We start from the raw sequence: 16,394 nt of genomic DNA, 5'->3' as shown, positions 1-16,394 counted from the left end.
ATCTTAGAGAAAGCTTGGACAATATTGTAACGAGCCTTGGCTTCTCCACTGCGCAGAGCTAGTATATCTCTTTGGAGGAGCAGGCGGTTGTGGTTGTAACGTTCCGCTATCGGGGCTAGCAGGTGGACATGGATGTATTGTATGACTAGAACTTACACTTCTTAATATAAGAGAGCCAGCACGTTTCATGCATATGTCGTATTGTATTCTAGCTATCTTGTTTACTCTAAATGATATATGTATTTGTTTGCTTATGCATGCATGTATGGACTATTCTGTATAAGTATGTATGAATCTTACTAAAATGTGTTGATTGGTTTAACTGTCACTTTGGATTGCTCACTATCTTGCTTTCCAACTGGTGATGCATTTTCGCTCGTGTGTTCCCTTTCAAGCCAAGTACTATTACAGGTTTCCAAGGGGTACTCACCCCACTTTCCGTGTGTTAGAACCATTCATGCACCTTCCTTGACTCGTCGCAGTTGTCACACCCTTGCTACCAACCGGGACATCTTACTTGCCTGTGTGCGAAACCGCGGTCAGGGCAATACCATATGACCCACTGCTGGGACTCCTACACCAAACAGTCTGAGTTTTAATTGGGACTTCTTACCAAGGAGATCCCCTGACATGTTGGCAGGTCTAGCACCGTCAACATTTTGGTGCTAGAAGGAGGGCCAGATGACAAGCTGAGTCCTCACATCCGTTTTGAATCTCTACATATCCATCATGACTAACTACAGAGTTTCTCTTCTAGAGTGTATGTCTTATGGAAACGACTTCGAAATCTCAGAAGAGCTCTCAGATAACTTGTCACACAAAACATATGATGGTGCAGGCTATGTAGCCTTGGTTAGGCATGCGGTCGGCGTTGTAGGCTCATGCGAAAGACAAGGAATCTTTGAAGAGTACATGAGTTGCGCGTTGTTCATCTAAACGTTTCAAGGGCACCCAACGCACTGGTGTGCCATGCTGCCCGAAAAATCTATTCATTCTCTTGCTCATCTGGTCGCAGAGATTGACCGTGCTTTCAATCACTTTAACCATAAAGCACTCGATAAGCAAATTCTGAAATTATGAAAAGCACCCGATGAATCCGTTGAATTGTTTTACACACGCTTTTCTAGTCTTGCATACCAATTTCCCGAAGATGAAATTGATTGGGACTTTCTTTACGGAAGATTTGAGTATCTTCTTCACATATCCGAAAGTCCACAATCCTTGAAATCACTCGAACCCAGCTCAGCACACTTCGATGATGGAGCTACGCAATCACAGGTAGGCACAGTTGTTGTGACAAGCGACTGTCCGCCTTCACCTCATCAAACAACTCCACCACTGCAGAGTGATGTGGGAGATCATGCGCACATGTTCGTTGAACAGTCACACCCTCCCACCCTAACTACTCTTGATATCTACACAGATTTGGCTTGCAAGCCTGTTGGTTGTCACGTGGATTCATTCCCTCAACCTCTGTCCCCGCATTCTGTTGATCCTCTGGATTGTACTGTCTTGTGCTCTTCCATTCTGGACTCCTCACCTGCTGTGAACGAGGATCAAGTTGTCGACGGAGTTGGTGTTATGCAGCCAACCTGCGCCATCATTCATGATGAGTGTGTGCAGGAATCTAAAGAAGAAACCTGCAGTGAAGGATGAATCCCTTCCATCCGCACATCACCCGCTCTATCCTCACATCCCTTGTGATTCTGCTACTGTTGATTTCCCCTGTGAAAACTCATTTCTGAATTTTTCTACTTCTGATCGTTCACAGGACACGTCAGATGTCAGTCTATCATTACCTATGTTGCCAGGAAACGTGGGTGCGGGGACGGGGACGGGGACGGGGACGGGGATGGGGACGGGGACGGCATTTTTGGAAACAGGGTGCGTGGGTTCGTCAGGTAATATAATAATATTAAATTTTAATAATTATATTTTATAAATTATAAATTAATAATTAATAATATATATGAAATTTCAATTTGTATATTTTTTCAACTTTAAACAAGAAAACTTTAATGATAATCATTTAAACATGCACATCATTGAACATTCAACATTGACATTGAAATTTCAAAATTTATCACCAAAAAATTGTTCTTTTACATCTTTTCCGTGTAACCATGACAATGTGACAGCTATGTGAGAGAGCTCAAGGCTACTACTAAAACTGAAAGTTCAAAATACATACTAGGATAAATGCTAGACTCAGCTATTTTGGTGAAACTTGGGACAGATTTTGTCACACACAGGCTTTAAAATAACTATGCAGCTTAGGCTCATTTGCAAGGATGCCTATCAATGAATCAGGTTGTGGTCGTACAGACCCTTCCTCCTACACAGCCAAGGAGTGTTAGCATTTCTACCTCCTGCTCTAATTTCAAGACAACTTCTCTCCTTATTGAAATTGCTCATTCTGGCTGGAGCTTGAGCTTGTAAGTTTGCTTTGAATGTTTAGTCTCTCCCATATAAAAACAAAAAAATTTCATAGGAGATTCTTCTCAACCTGATAGTGGTCTAGAATTTTCTTGATGTCTAATCATCCACCTGCTCCATGCATGGTGTGCTCTGTGTAAAGCAATCCCAAAAACAGTGGCAGCCTTACCCTTCCACGAAACACGCTTATCAGTCTTTGTTTCCCAATAAAATGCACAGCAACCATCTGATGGCTTGAGGGATAGTTTGTCTTTGAGTGCGAAGCTCTGCCTGAATATTAATTGTCTAAACATAAAACATCTTCGCAGCTTTTAGAGATTACTTGGTGTACAAGTCTGTAGAGACCATATATGATTTAGGCATATTTCCTAGTTTTAATCTTAACATGATGTTATCAGAATGCTGTGAGAAATTGGCAGATTTTGATACTTAATTTAGCCATTGTCCAAAATAGTCCTTCGCCATTTAACAGCATCAGCTGATTACAGCTTATGGCTGGTCTCAATCCTACTTTTTATTTGACCGAAAATGTCTGAACCTGTATGTGTGCATATACAGTTTATAATTTGATGGTTATTTGGCTCGGGAATGAATGTTTCATTCCAAATTGATTTACAAGAATTCTTAAAAAACAAGACTTTTAAAAAACTTTAAAAACCGGGTGCGGGTACCCGTACAACACAGGTTTTGATGGTAAGGATCGTGGAAGAATGTTTCATTCCAAATTGATTTACAATAATTGATTTACGGGTTTTTAGGTTTTGTTATAAGTTTTACCTTTGTTATAAGTTATTTTTTAAATTTCAATAAAAAAAAAATTATTTGAAAATTAAATTTTTAATATAGTTTTTTTTATGAAGAACCCAAAGAATTCAACCCGAAGAACCCAAGCATCCGAAGAACCCAAGAACCCGTTAAAGGAAAAGAACCCAATTTTTTTTTTTTGAAGAACCCGGTTCTTCTGGGTTCGTCTGGGAAGAACCCGTACCCGAATCCGGTACTTGGGTGCAGGAACCCGAGACGGGTTCGAGAACCCCACCCCCGGGTGCGGGTACCCGTGCAACACAGATCATTACATTACGGAGAGGACACATCTTCCTCTAAAAATCCGTCCGATCTGTCATCTGTCATTTCTGAAAATACAAAGGGTGAACATCCTTGCTTCTCATCTACCACTCTGCATGATTCATCAAATCATGAGGATGTCGACAAACATCCTGAATTTTCTAATCTTGGTTTTCATGATCTCTCTACTTCTTCATCTAATCACAATGTTGATTCAATCATTGTTAATCTGTCTACAACACTGGGCTACGATGATCTATCTGTCGACAAAGTCAAAACCCCGCAGACTGTCGAGGCACTTCAGCCCGAGTTGATGGTTATGTCAGGCCCTCACTGTCCTGAGGTTGGTTTTGCCTCTGATCAGGGAATTACTGAAGCACGTAACACTCCTCATCACTCTCTACTTTGCACTAAATATCAATCCGACACTCAGACTCCACTTTCTCCACTCGAAATACATGATCCCATCACTCATGCATTGGAGGAATCTTACACAACAAGCACACATGCACAACATAAGTGATCTACCTTTCTCACGTTTGCTTGCATGTCACAGTCAAGAGAATGCATACACTCAACATCTACACGCAATATAGCACAGCATCATGGCATGTCGACGGACTGCATGTCATGCACTTTCACTCATCTTTGTTATGTGGACGCTTGTAAGCTCGGAGTGTCTGTCTTCATTGTTGTATCTTTCACATCTGCTAGTTCGCACAATTGTGTTGTTTGCAAACCATGCCTTCACCGACATGGGTCAACCAATGCACCAGTGGTTGCATTTGAAGTATCACTTCACATGAGATGACCCATTCATTGTTAGCTTAGGAGTAGGAGTAGTGTTGATTTTTGAGTTGTTTGTTTGCATGCATGTTTGCTTCTTTCTTTGTGTGTTTGTTTGCTTACTCGCTTTGTTTTCGCATCTGCTTTTGCTTCTTGATTTGCTTTTTGGTTTGTTTGCTTGATGTGCATGCTATGCATCAGTATGTTGTTGGTCCAGCGACACTCAAGACAATGATGCACATGCTATCAAACGAGTTGGACAAAGGGGCCATATTAGTGTACCCGGATGCAACGGAGGCAAAAGTTCGCTTTCAACAGGATGTCACCATTGAGCGCACGGACACCATCACGGATGACCAAGCTTGGCATCAGTGCTCCACCATCAACCATCACAAGGATGTCAAAGAGTTGTTCTCACCCCAACGGTACGAGTGTCAATGATGTCTTGCATGGCTTGCTCAAGCCATTTTTGTCTCACATGGGTACATGTGCAAATTGTATGTAACATCCTATCAAGTGGAAGTTCAAGTATCAATAGTTGAATGTAACAGTCAAAGAGTAGTTGAAGAGTCATGAGGATAGATGAACGGTCACAAAGGGGAATGTCAAGGGTCACCCCACCAAGAGTGAGGCATACCCAAACATGTATTACATTCAGGAGGTGAACCTCTCATATTGGTGTTGTATGGTGATGACCTGTTTCTCACAAGGTCTGAGGAGTTCATAGCGCACTGCAAGCAAGATCTTGCAGAAGCGTTTGAGATCAAGGATTTGGGGCTAATGCACTACTTTCTGGGATTGTAGGTGAGGCAAAGAGAGGGAGAGATTTTCCTTGGACAAGGGAAATACATAATTAAATCTTGAAGCATTTCAAGATGGAGGACTGCACACCCATGGCTACACCAGTTGTGACCAACTGGAGAAGATCGATACTTCCAAATCAGAGGTAGTCAACCCTATACCTTGTATAGACAGCTGATTAGCTCTCTCATGTATCTAGTCAATACTAGGCCAGACAATTTTTTTGCTAGCGAACACACTCAATCAGTTTATGTTAGAGCCTAAGCGAATGCACTGTGTAGTTACAAAGCATGTTTTGACATATCTCTGAGGCACATTTGAGTCAATGTTTTAAAAACCGACCAGTCTGAACCGGTAACCAGTCAAACCAGACGGTTAGCAATACCACTGGGTCAAACCGGCTTAAAAACCTGGTTTACCTCCTCATTTCGCCTTTTTTTGCCCTAACCGGCTGGTTTTGTCCTAAACTGACCGGTTTAGAAACTAGAATTTTAGATTTCACTCAAAATTCAGCAGACTTAATGGTTTTCAGGATTTCATGGTTTGGGTGTTTGCAATGTTTCAATTTGATTCTATCATGCGTGAGGGTATGAGATTGGCATTTGATCAAGAGCATGAAGCCCTTTAAGAACCTTGATCGTGGTGGCATTGATTGTTGAACTTTGTTGATGTTGGTGGTACTAATTGTTGAACTCCTCTACCATGGCCTTAAAAAGAATGCACCCTTCACTCAAAGGAAAACCACTGGTTAGGCATGCTAATCTTTTTCTAGCACATTATAAGGTTGAGGAGATGAACCCTTCACTCCAACCAAAATCATTGGTTAGGTATGTTGAACCTTTTCAATTTCTATCATGTTATAAGGTTGAGCAATCCAAGTCTGAAGACTTTGAGCTAGATGATATTCATGCATCTCTTGTTGATCATGTTTATGTATTTCTAGTAGCGTTGAATCAATGATGAGTTTCAAGAGTGACCATGTTGATCAGTGATTTGTAGTTTTGATGTTTGTTTTTGCTATTACTACTAAAGTTGTAGAGGAGTTTTAGGAGTCCTCAAACTCGGAGGCATATTATTTATGCAGCTCATGTTGATGATCTCTTGTCTAGTAGTGGTGATGAGTTTGATCATGATGAGGAGTGATCATGTTGTTGATCACTGATATGTAGAGTTGTAGTAGTTCAACGACCCCATAGCTTAGAGCATTGTTTTCGGACTCCAGAGGCCATTTAGAGCCTCATTGATTATGTATTTTGTTGTGGATATGTATTGCACTCGATGCCATTTTGAAATATTCACCTTTACATGGTATATAGATGAGAAAACCTTGGATATTTTGTTTCTATTGGCTTGGAATCATGGATTTAAATCTTAAAAATAGTTTTTTTCATTAAAAAAATTATTTAATGTATTTTTTCAAACCGGTTCGTTTAGACCTGACCAGTCCCGATTCGACTGGTTCCGGTTTGAAACCTGGTTCATTAGGTGGACCGGTTCCAGTTTCTAAAACATTGAGGCTAAGGTACACTCAACAGGATGGAGTGAGGCTGGAAGGGTACACCAATGCAGATTGGGCAGGCAGTACAGCTAACAAGAGGAGCACTTATGGGTGCAATTTCAGTTTGGGATCAGGAGCAATCTCTTGGTACATTAAGAAACATACGTGGGTTGCGTTGGGTTCTGCAGAGACCAAGTACATTGCTCCCAGTATGGTGGCATGCAAGGCTATCTAGATTCGAAAACTCCTTGTTGGGATTTTTGAACAAGCACTAGTTTCGACTATCATTCGCTATGATAATCAAAGTTGTATCAAACTCTCTGAGAATCCAATAATCCATGACAAGTCGAAGCATATTGAGATCAAGCACTACTTCATCAAAGATTGTGTGCAGAAGGGTCCAGTAAAGTTGTTATACATTCTCACAGACGAGTAGGTAGCAGACATCTTGATGAAAGCCTTGATAAAGGGCAAATTTGTATTCTTTAGGGATAAGTTGGGTGTTGCACCAAACACGTTCCTCACTAAGAGGGAGTGTTGAGATTGTAGCTTAAAAGGTGATTTTGCATGGATCAAGCGCCATAACATGCCATGGGTCATGGGGTCCACACTCATATTGATAGCTACCTTCGAGGATTGGGCTTCACCAAGAGTGAGGCAGATCCCAACCTGTACTACATCACGGTTGGAGGGCTTCTGCTCATTCTAGTGCTCTATGTTGATGATCTTATATTGATTAGAGCAGATATCTTGATTCAGGATTGCAATGCGGACCTTGCAAGGGGGTTTGAGATGAAGGATATAGGGCTTATGCACTATTTCCTTGGATTGGAGGTTTGGTAGGGTGATGGTAAGATCTTCTTGGAATAGAAGATTCTCAGGATGTTTCATATGCAGGATTGTAGTCCCATGGCCACACCTCTAATCACAAACTAGAGGAAGGTGGGATGCTAGCAAAGCAGAGAGGGTAGATGTTACATTTTACAGGCAGCTCATCGAGTCGTTGATGTACTTGGTCAACACACGACCCAATATTTGTTTTGCAGTAAACCAACTGATTCAGTTCTTGATGGAACCGACCAAAGGTCACTGGGTTGTTGCGACATGTTTTGAGGTATCTCGAAGGCACAACAGATTATAGATTATGGTACAGACATGTTAATGGAGTGAGGCTTTAAGGCTTCACAGATGCAAATTGGGCAGGGAGCTCCACAGATCGGAAGAGTACTTCAGATTGCGTCTTCAACATTGTGCCAGCAGTTGTTTCCTAGTATAGTAGGAAGCAGAGATCAGTTGCACTAAGTTCAACAAAGGTCGAGTATATGGCTGCCAATTTGGCAACGTGCAAAGCTATCTGGATGAGGAAGTTGCTAGTGGGACCTTTTAGGCAAGGAATGGAGCCTATTGTGATACATTGTGACAATCAGACTTGCATTAAGCTCTCAGAGAATCCAGCGTTTCATGATCGCTCCAAGCATATGGAGATCAGGTATCATCATCTCGAGGATTGTGTGCAGAAAGGGACAGTGAAGCTACTATACATTCCAATAGAGAAGCAAGCAGTAGATATCTTGACCAAGGCATTGGCAAGAGGCAATTTCGTCTATTTCAGAGATAAGTTGGGAGTTGTACGAAATCCCTTCCTCACTAAGAGGAGTGTTGAAAATTGTAGCAAGTCAAGGTCTTTTGGCTTGTGCCTTGGCCAGAAATACCACGAGTTTGTCCTTCTCTTTGGCATGGTTTGAAATCATGAGATAGACTTCAGTTCATGTGTAGTGTTGGAGGATCAGTTACGTGGAGCCTCTTTCAGTTTATTGCAAGATTGAGTAGCACTTACGAGTTCAAATAAAATGAGTTGGAACTTCAATCACTAACTGAAGGAAGGAGGAGTTATGACTCCACTGGTGCTTAGAGAGAGAAAGAGTTCACTCTTAGTTAACTTGCCAATCAACAAATTTGAGTTCCAAATTTGCAATTGCCTAATTTAGCATGAATCGAATCTATAAAAGAAGGACAACAGCACAAGGATTTGCTTGTGGTGTGCGTAGCCTTGATGAGAAAGCGTGCATAGATTGAGGTGCTTGTGTGCTAAAGAATAGATTGCGCTAGGAAGTAGGAGGCAAATTTGTGCTAGGAAATAGGGCCTATTGTGCACTAGGATTTAGAAGGCCTAGTGGGCAAGGAAATAGGGCCAAGCAGTGGGCAAGAAAGGAGGAATTGAGTCAGAGGATTTGCAGGGTAAGTCCAAGCTAGTTTAGCAAGAGAACCAAGGTGTTCTCAATAAGAAAGATTGCCTTGTAATAAATAAAATTTCTCAAGATCAATAAAATACCACATCAAGGAGACAGGTTTTTCCCTGTTGGGTTCGTGAGAAAAATAAGTGTCAATTTGTGCATGTGTTTTTATCTATGTGTTTCTATTTTGTTGCTTATAAGTTGTTAAGAAATTCGGATCTTGGTGAAAGTAAGCTAGTTTCAGTTTTTAGTTATTCATCTAAGTACTTGCGGAATTTCATGGAAACTTAACACAATGTTACGAGTTGTTAGGCCACTAGCCTACTACAAATCACTGATCAACATGACCACTCATTAAGCTCATCACTAATTCACCACTATTAGAAACAGTATCATCAACGAGAGCTACATAAACATCATCTTGCTCAAAGTCTTCAGACTCAGATTCCTCAACCTTATAATATGGGAGAAATTGAAAAAGTTTAACATGCCTAACCAAAGATTTTGGTTTGAATGAAAGGTTCATCTCCTCAACCTTATAATATGGTAGAAAACGTTTAACATGACTAACGAATTATTTTGGTTTAAGTGAAGGGTACATTTTTGTTAAGGCCATGGTAGAGGAGTTCAATAATCAATACCACCAACATCAAGGTACATAAAGGGCTTCATGCTCTTGATTAAATGCCAATCCCATACCCTCATACATGATAGAATTCAATGAAAATGTTGCAATCCTACCAATCCTAAAATCCTGAAAACTATTAAGTCTACTGAATTTTGAGTGGGATATGAAATTCTACTTTCTCCATATGAAGTCCAATAAGGTTGGAACCACTCTCAAACATCTTGAAACAATTAATGGTAATGTTAAAATTTTAAGCATAATTAAATTTTATCTTAATTTTTACTTTAAGAATTTAAAATTACCATTGATTGCCAACATTGCTAGGGTTGAGTTAGGTTTTGGTTTAGGTTTAGAGTTTAGGAGGGGGAGGGTTGGTTTTATAGCCAAGGGGGTTGTTTTTGGGAGGGAAACAACCCCTATTTTCCTCCAAAACCACATGAAAAACCGCCACTATGGGTCCCAAACTCCCCCCACACATCTGAGATCTGACTGGTCCAGTTTAGAGAGGAACCCTCTAGTTGGGGTCGTTTAGTACCAGTTAGGCACCAAACCATTACCACTAATTGCCACCATTGCTAGGGTTGAGTTAAGTTTTTGTTTAGGTTTAGTGCATAGTTTAAAAAATCAGTCGGTCTGAACCGGAAACTAGTCAAACTGATCAGTTCACTGGCTAAACCAACCAGACCGAGCAAAAAACCGGGTTAGAGGGCCAAATTCCCCTGTTTTTCACAAAAACCGAGCTAGTTCACTGGCTAAACCAACCGGACCAGGCAAAAAACCAGGTTAGAGGGCCGATTTCACCTGTTTTTCACAAAAACTGGGCCTAACCGGCTGGTTTATGACGGAACCAACCGGTTTATGGGTAAACTGGTCGGTTCTGTCCTAAACCAGTTGGTTCATTGCCACGCTCGCCGCGGACCCACTGGGAGGCTTTTTTGTGGTTTCTAAGGCCTTTTATGAGGCTTTTTTGTGGCTTTTTTGAGTGGAGGAAACTGAAGATCCTGTGTTTGATGTTGAAGTTAGGGTGGATGAAATAGATTTGGTAGCAGCAATGCCATCGGAACCAGAATTAGTAGCCGCATCAAGCAAAGGTAAACAACCAATGGAAGGTACTAGTCGTGCAGCTCAACCAACTTGTGCTTCCATTAGGTCCATTTCTATTGTTATTGGTGGCAGTGCTACTACTGAGGTTGCAGATGAGGTTGAGGCATCCTCAGACTCTAATCTAGATGATGTTCATGTAGCTCCAGTTGATGATCCTGTGTCTAGTATTGGTGATAAATTTGATCATGATGCGGAATGATCATGTTGATCACTGATATGCACCTCCTTTTGTCCTCTTTAATTTTTGTGCTTTTGGAATCTGGATGCACTACCACCAATAGGAAACATACATGTCATGGAAAACAACAAGAGAACAAAGGTTTAACATAATCTTCCTAGAATCAGAGTTGTCTGACATTTTAATGGACTAAAAACTGTGATCAACGGTATAATGTTCACACCATCAAGTAAACACAGACCACCACATTCTAATAATTACATGTTTTCTTACCAGTTTACTATGTGTTTGTCTTCAAAGTAGATCAGTTACATCTTCATGTAAGCATCAACTTTCACGGATAGCATCTTAATAATGGCATCAGTTCACTTATTTATGCACTTAAAATTTCCTCAAGTTTGAAGCAGCTTCATCAGACAGAAAAATGAAAATGGAGCTCTAGCATCTCTTGTTGATAATCAACACGAGCATATTTATAGCTGTATACACCCTCATTTGATTTTTTAAGCATTCAACTTTTCTGCAACCCTTTCCTTGTTGGATTAAAAATCAAGATTTTATATTTGAGATGTGCTCAATTCAGAATCACCTTCAAAAGGCATATCTCAATTCTCAACAGACATTAAGAATTCCTATTGCTTTCAGAAGAGTTGTTAAGCATAAAATTCATGTTACTGTGTTGAAGGCTCTGTGAATATCCCAACCATAAAACCTGTTGCAGATCTAAAAGGGTACGTTGGTTGAACATTTTGTAAACAAGGTACAAATCAATCAATGTAAATCTGAGTCGGATAAAACATGGAAACAGGTAAGGATTTCAGAAACCGGAACAGTATAGAAAAATGACCTCCCCAAAGGGGTATGTCGGGGGAAATGTGGTATCTCAAAAATACAAATAAATATAAAGGAATAGAATTTTTCAAATAACACATTATACACATCAATGATACTTTAGAAGGAAGCCTGTAGAAATTAGGCTTAGATACTAATTAGATGGGTGACTTAGTAATTAATTAGGAGCTTTCAGTGTTTTTTTTTTTCACTTTCTACGGGTTCCAGAGTCCATTTTAAGGGCAGAATAGTCAACAGAAACAACGAAACAGTCAACTAGTGCACTGAACCGAAACATGTATCCATTTCATGAAATGCATTTCTGTACAGTCGTATGGCACAGAAACATTTCAAAAAAGTACCCTACAGAATTCATACAGTCACGTTTCCTGCAATTTAGATGAATAATGTTTATCATCATAATCTTGCAGGCACAATTAAACTTCCACCTAACATAATAGCATAAACTCTGCAGAGACAGGATAAACATAGGGTAAAACTTGAAACATACCACAAATTTGGGGCTTAAGCATAATAATGAATGTTATCAAATTACATAAATCATTGCTGCATTTTAGTAAGCCAAAAATCTGCATCAAATTTAATGATACTAAAGGCAATCAGTCATGAAAATATTGCATGGCCTTAACAGATTACTCACCCTGCTATCAGAATATCGAGAAGATCTTTATTTGCTTCTAGATAATCAGAAGCAATTAGGCGTGAATGAACTTGCTGCCTCTGCAAATTTGCCACAACTTGAGTAACGTCTTTGCGTACCTGCCAAGAAATACATTGCTTTTTCATGAAGATGTCACATAAGACTGAACGCTACAAAGCCTATCTTAGTAGATAATAAATCTTCCATGTTTTATTTCATTTCTATATCTCCAGGGCCTTATTCATAATCCACCTAGACTTTCATTATGCCATTCAGCTATAACAAGCAACAATGTAATACCTTGCCATTTCCAAACATTATTAATATGCTATTTGAAATTAATATCTAAACCCACAAAATTCACAACTCATGGTTACCAAATTTCAGTAAGACTTACCTCGAGATTTAGTTTGGGGAGGCACACTATAAGAAGTCTTAATGTATTATCTTTAAAAAATTCTTGAGTTAGCTGGGCGCAAGCTTCTGGTACTGGCTCCGCTTCACTGTTCCCATATAGAACTGTTTTCATTTCTCTAATGTTTTTAGCTAGTTCTGCCATCTGCAAAAGCATAAGCTAACAATCAGACAAATGTAACATCTGAAGAACAATTTAAGAGAAATCAGTGTTACAGATGGGGAATATCTGTAATGAGATCATCAAAATGGCCAGACAACAAACCATGAATAGCAATAGATAGAATAACACAAATCTCTAAATCGGGACATTGTACTGGACATTCTACCCCATGTATACAAATGTCATATCACACCTACAAATACCAGAACCAGTAGACCTAACCCACCAATTATAATGTATAACCACATAAGACAGCACCGGCAGATAACCTGCAACTCAAGGTTCTGTAAAAAATGTATAACCTGCCATTCAAGGTTATGTAAAACATGGATAACCTGCTAATCGAGATTCTGTAAAATATGTTGATAAACTAACTTCAAAAAGATATGATATATCATCTCAAAATAGGCATAATTGCATGCGAGAATTAACTTTAGGTGGAGTATCACAGTTCAACTGATATGCAAAAGCATAGGCAAGACGACACTTTCAAGTTTCAACTCTCCTATTCTCAATTTTTCTCATAAATATCTCGCATCCACAACTTGGAATCACCCACATCCAATTTTTTTATTCCTGAAAATCCTTGGCCTAAATTAAAAAATAACTAATTCATAAAATGAAAACGGGTTGCTTCCTGTTCATGTTTAACAATAAAATTCAAAAAAGCCCACCAGTGCATAAATATTAAAAATAGTGATAAAATTGTTTTCATAAGTACACACACATTCTGTTTTATATTTTTTAGTTTCAATAAAAAGCAAACATTTACAATTTTTCCCCAAAATTTAAATAAATTTTACAAAAAAAATCCACCTAACCAATTAAATTTGAGACTGCTACAGATTCAACAAAGTTCAGTAATTGTTTTAAGATTGCCAAATGAAGAGACTAAGTTTAGGAGTAAAAATAATGCCAATGAATAATAATATGTCCACCTCATTGAGTGAATTGGAGAATGAATAGCAACCAGATCGTAAAATAAAGAAAAAATATTGTAGAACATGAAATCATAAATATAGGACTCCTTTGTTGAATATCCCTGGCAGCCGAGTAATGAAGCCACTAGTCAGCCTATATTCCCCGAGCTGTAATTTACCTTTCCTGCATATGTGTCAGTTGGTTGGGTCTTATGTGTTCAACCTGATTTTAGACATATAGGTAATGGCAGAAACTAAAGTATTCGGGAGTGTTCGGCTCCACTTCCCTGGTTTTTTTTCTCTAAAGAGAACCTAGCAGTCACTTGAGAACCTAATCGATGTAGAGGACTTGGGTTGATTCTAATGGCCATAGTCAGGACCTTCTAAAAATATTTTGTGAATAGAAACACTAGATTTTGTTAAAATAAATACGGCAATCAAAAAATCCTAATCACACTACAAATACACAACAAAATAAGTTCTGAAATATTTAAACATTTTGTCCAAATGATGTTATTCTTTACTTGTGGTTACTTGGAAATCTGGCTAAGTGCCCTCATTATTGAATCACTAGCATAGATCCATCTTAACTTTGAATCTATTAAGCACCAAGAGTGACCCAGAAAAGAAAAAAGAAGAGGTGAAATCTCTGGGTACTTAAAATATTCCCAAGTTAAGATGAATGTACACTTGTCTGTTTGTGTGTGTAATGTTTGGCATATGCACTCTGACTTTATTTAGATGGACATTAAATTTATTATTATTATTACTACATTGTTTTTAGTTTTGTATAAAATGCTATCATTAGCTGACATATGGTGGCACGGACATTACAATCTCTTCGATACTAAGTTGTAGAATGCAACGAGGTAGGTTAGAATTTAATATCTGACCTAACCAATATTGTTTTATATTATTCTAGGTGGTTAAATCCAACTTATGCATTTATGTGGCCGCAACCCCCACAAATGAGGAAGGCACTTGACCTCGTAAGTTGTGCATAAATACACATCTTATGAGTCTTTTCGTATGATTATCATTATCTTGTATTTAAAAGTGATAGATTCTTTTGCCTAAGGGCACCATACAATTTGTTCTCTTGTTCTCTTATTCCTGGATTCACTTATGTTTATGTAATATTTCTGTTCAAGGTTTATGCTGGATTCGTGTTTGCTAGAGTGTTCACCATAGATGATCCGTGATCTCTTTACCTGAACACATTTTCCTCCACGTACTTTAGCAGATAGGTTAGGAATCTCTCTAGAGATGTAGAATTGAGTAGAAAGAGTTAAATCTTATTATTATTGACAGAGGTTTTAACCGATTTCTGTGAGAAGACAATAAAAGCCGTATATTGATTGAATTGAACTAATCACCCAGTGAGATTTATGTGGACTGTTTCACCAGTATTTTGGAATTTTTGGCCCTTATTTTGATCCTTGCCATTTTTTTTGTTTTTAAGAATTAGGTTTGGCAATGCAATTTAGGGTTCATCTCCATTTCCCTTGATTTTCATTATGTGGAAAGGGCAGCCTTTTATGTTCTTCCTTTTCCCTCCATTTTCTAAGTTTTTCTGACACAGGAGATATTGATGTTAATTTGAAGATTTCCTTATTTGCAATTAAATTAAAAAATAACGGGAAAAACAGATAATAATCCTACACAATGACCCATAGTTTACAAAGACCATCCAAAAGCAAACTTGAGGCTAGCTATAAATAGAATGGAAAAGTACCCTAGTCTGCAAGAGGAAAATCAATCACGCACACAAAAGCATTCACTTTAGAGCTTACATAAATGATAAAATCAAAGGGCAGTGTTTACTTGAAAACTGAAAACCGCAAAAATGTTCCGAGCCAAATAAAAATGATAAGAACGACAAGTGAATAATATTTTAAAGTAATCTATTTGACGACATCGAGTCCAAGTGAAATTCTCCCCAGCAACTGCCTCGTACATAAAAACATGTTATAACAGTTCTCGACTTATACAGAACATGGGACAGTAATGACAGTTTCACCCAAACGTTATATCTGCTCATAATATAGTATATTATTAATTCACTTCAGATTGCCTACATTAAATTATCCAACAGAAAAAACAAGGCCAAGTAATTCCTTTTTTTAATCCACATTTTGGTTGATTTTAGTTTTACTTAGTTTATGAAACTGCAGTGACCCGGCAGAAACAAAAAGAAAAAATAAATTAATGGCTAATATTTGCCATTGGCTAACTGTCCATTTTTGGCCCAAAAGATTTCACCATTGAAAGAAAAAATTCGCTCAGATTTCTATGGGACCAAACCAATTTACCTGAAAAAATGACCTACTTTTTCTATAGCTTTTATAAAAACCTTCAATATTTAAAAAGAATTAATTAATTCTTGGCAGATGATTATACTTTATTTTGTCAGAGGATCACAAAGGATCGCCAAGGTAATATTTGGTTCCTTGGCAATGTCTGGAGAGAACTTCAATTAACAGCTTGAAAGCACAAGTAATTATTTAAACAAAAACAAAACAAAACAAAAACTCAGGCAATCTAAGAAACGGCCGAGCAAGGTGATTTTGTCATAGTATTGACTTTAAATCTCAACAAATACCTTTAACAGAAACCTTAGCCATATCAAGATAAGGCAAAGATATTTTAATTGAATTCCGGGTGATAATCAGTTA

General features: G+C 38.5%; 1 protein-coding gene across 1 annotated transcript in view; it reads right to left on the bottom strand.

Moving 5' to 3' along the window:
- LOC149261049 (putative MO25-like protein At5g47540) overlaps positions 1–16,394 on the bottom strand; it is a 92,722-nt gene that overhangs the window by 75,454 nt on the left and 874 nt on the right. The window contains exons 2-3 of the mRNA XM_089421593.1: positions 12,620–12,781; positions 12,223–12,341 (exon numbers count right to left, since the gene is read on the bottom strand). Of these exons, the coding sequence (XP_089277719.1) occupies positions 12,223–12,341; positions 12,620–12,781 (281 nt within the window). The remainder of the gene's footprint in view (positions 1–12,222; positions 12,342–12,619; positions 12,782–16,394) is intronic.

The sequence above is a fragment of the Pinus tabuliformis genome, chromosome 6 (genome assembly GCF_031772625.1).
Source record: "Pinus tabuliformis cultivar Carrire ecotype Pingquan chromosome 6, CPIR1, whole genome shotgun sequence".
Classification (NCBI taxonomy): Eukaryota; Viridiplantae; Streptophyta; class Pinopsida; order Pinales; family Pinaceae; genus Pinus; species Pinus tabuliformis.
This window is presented reverse-complemented; position numbering and strand designations above follow the sequence as displayed.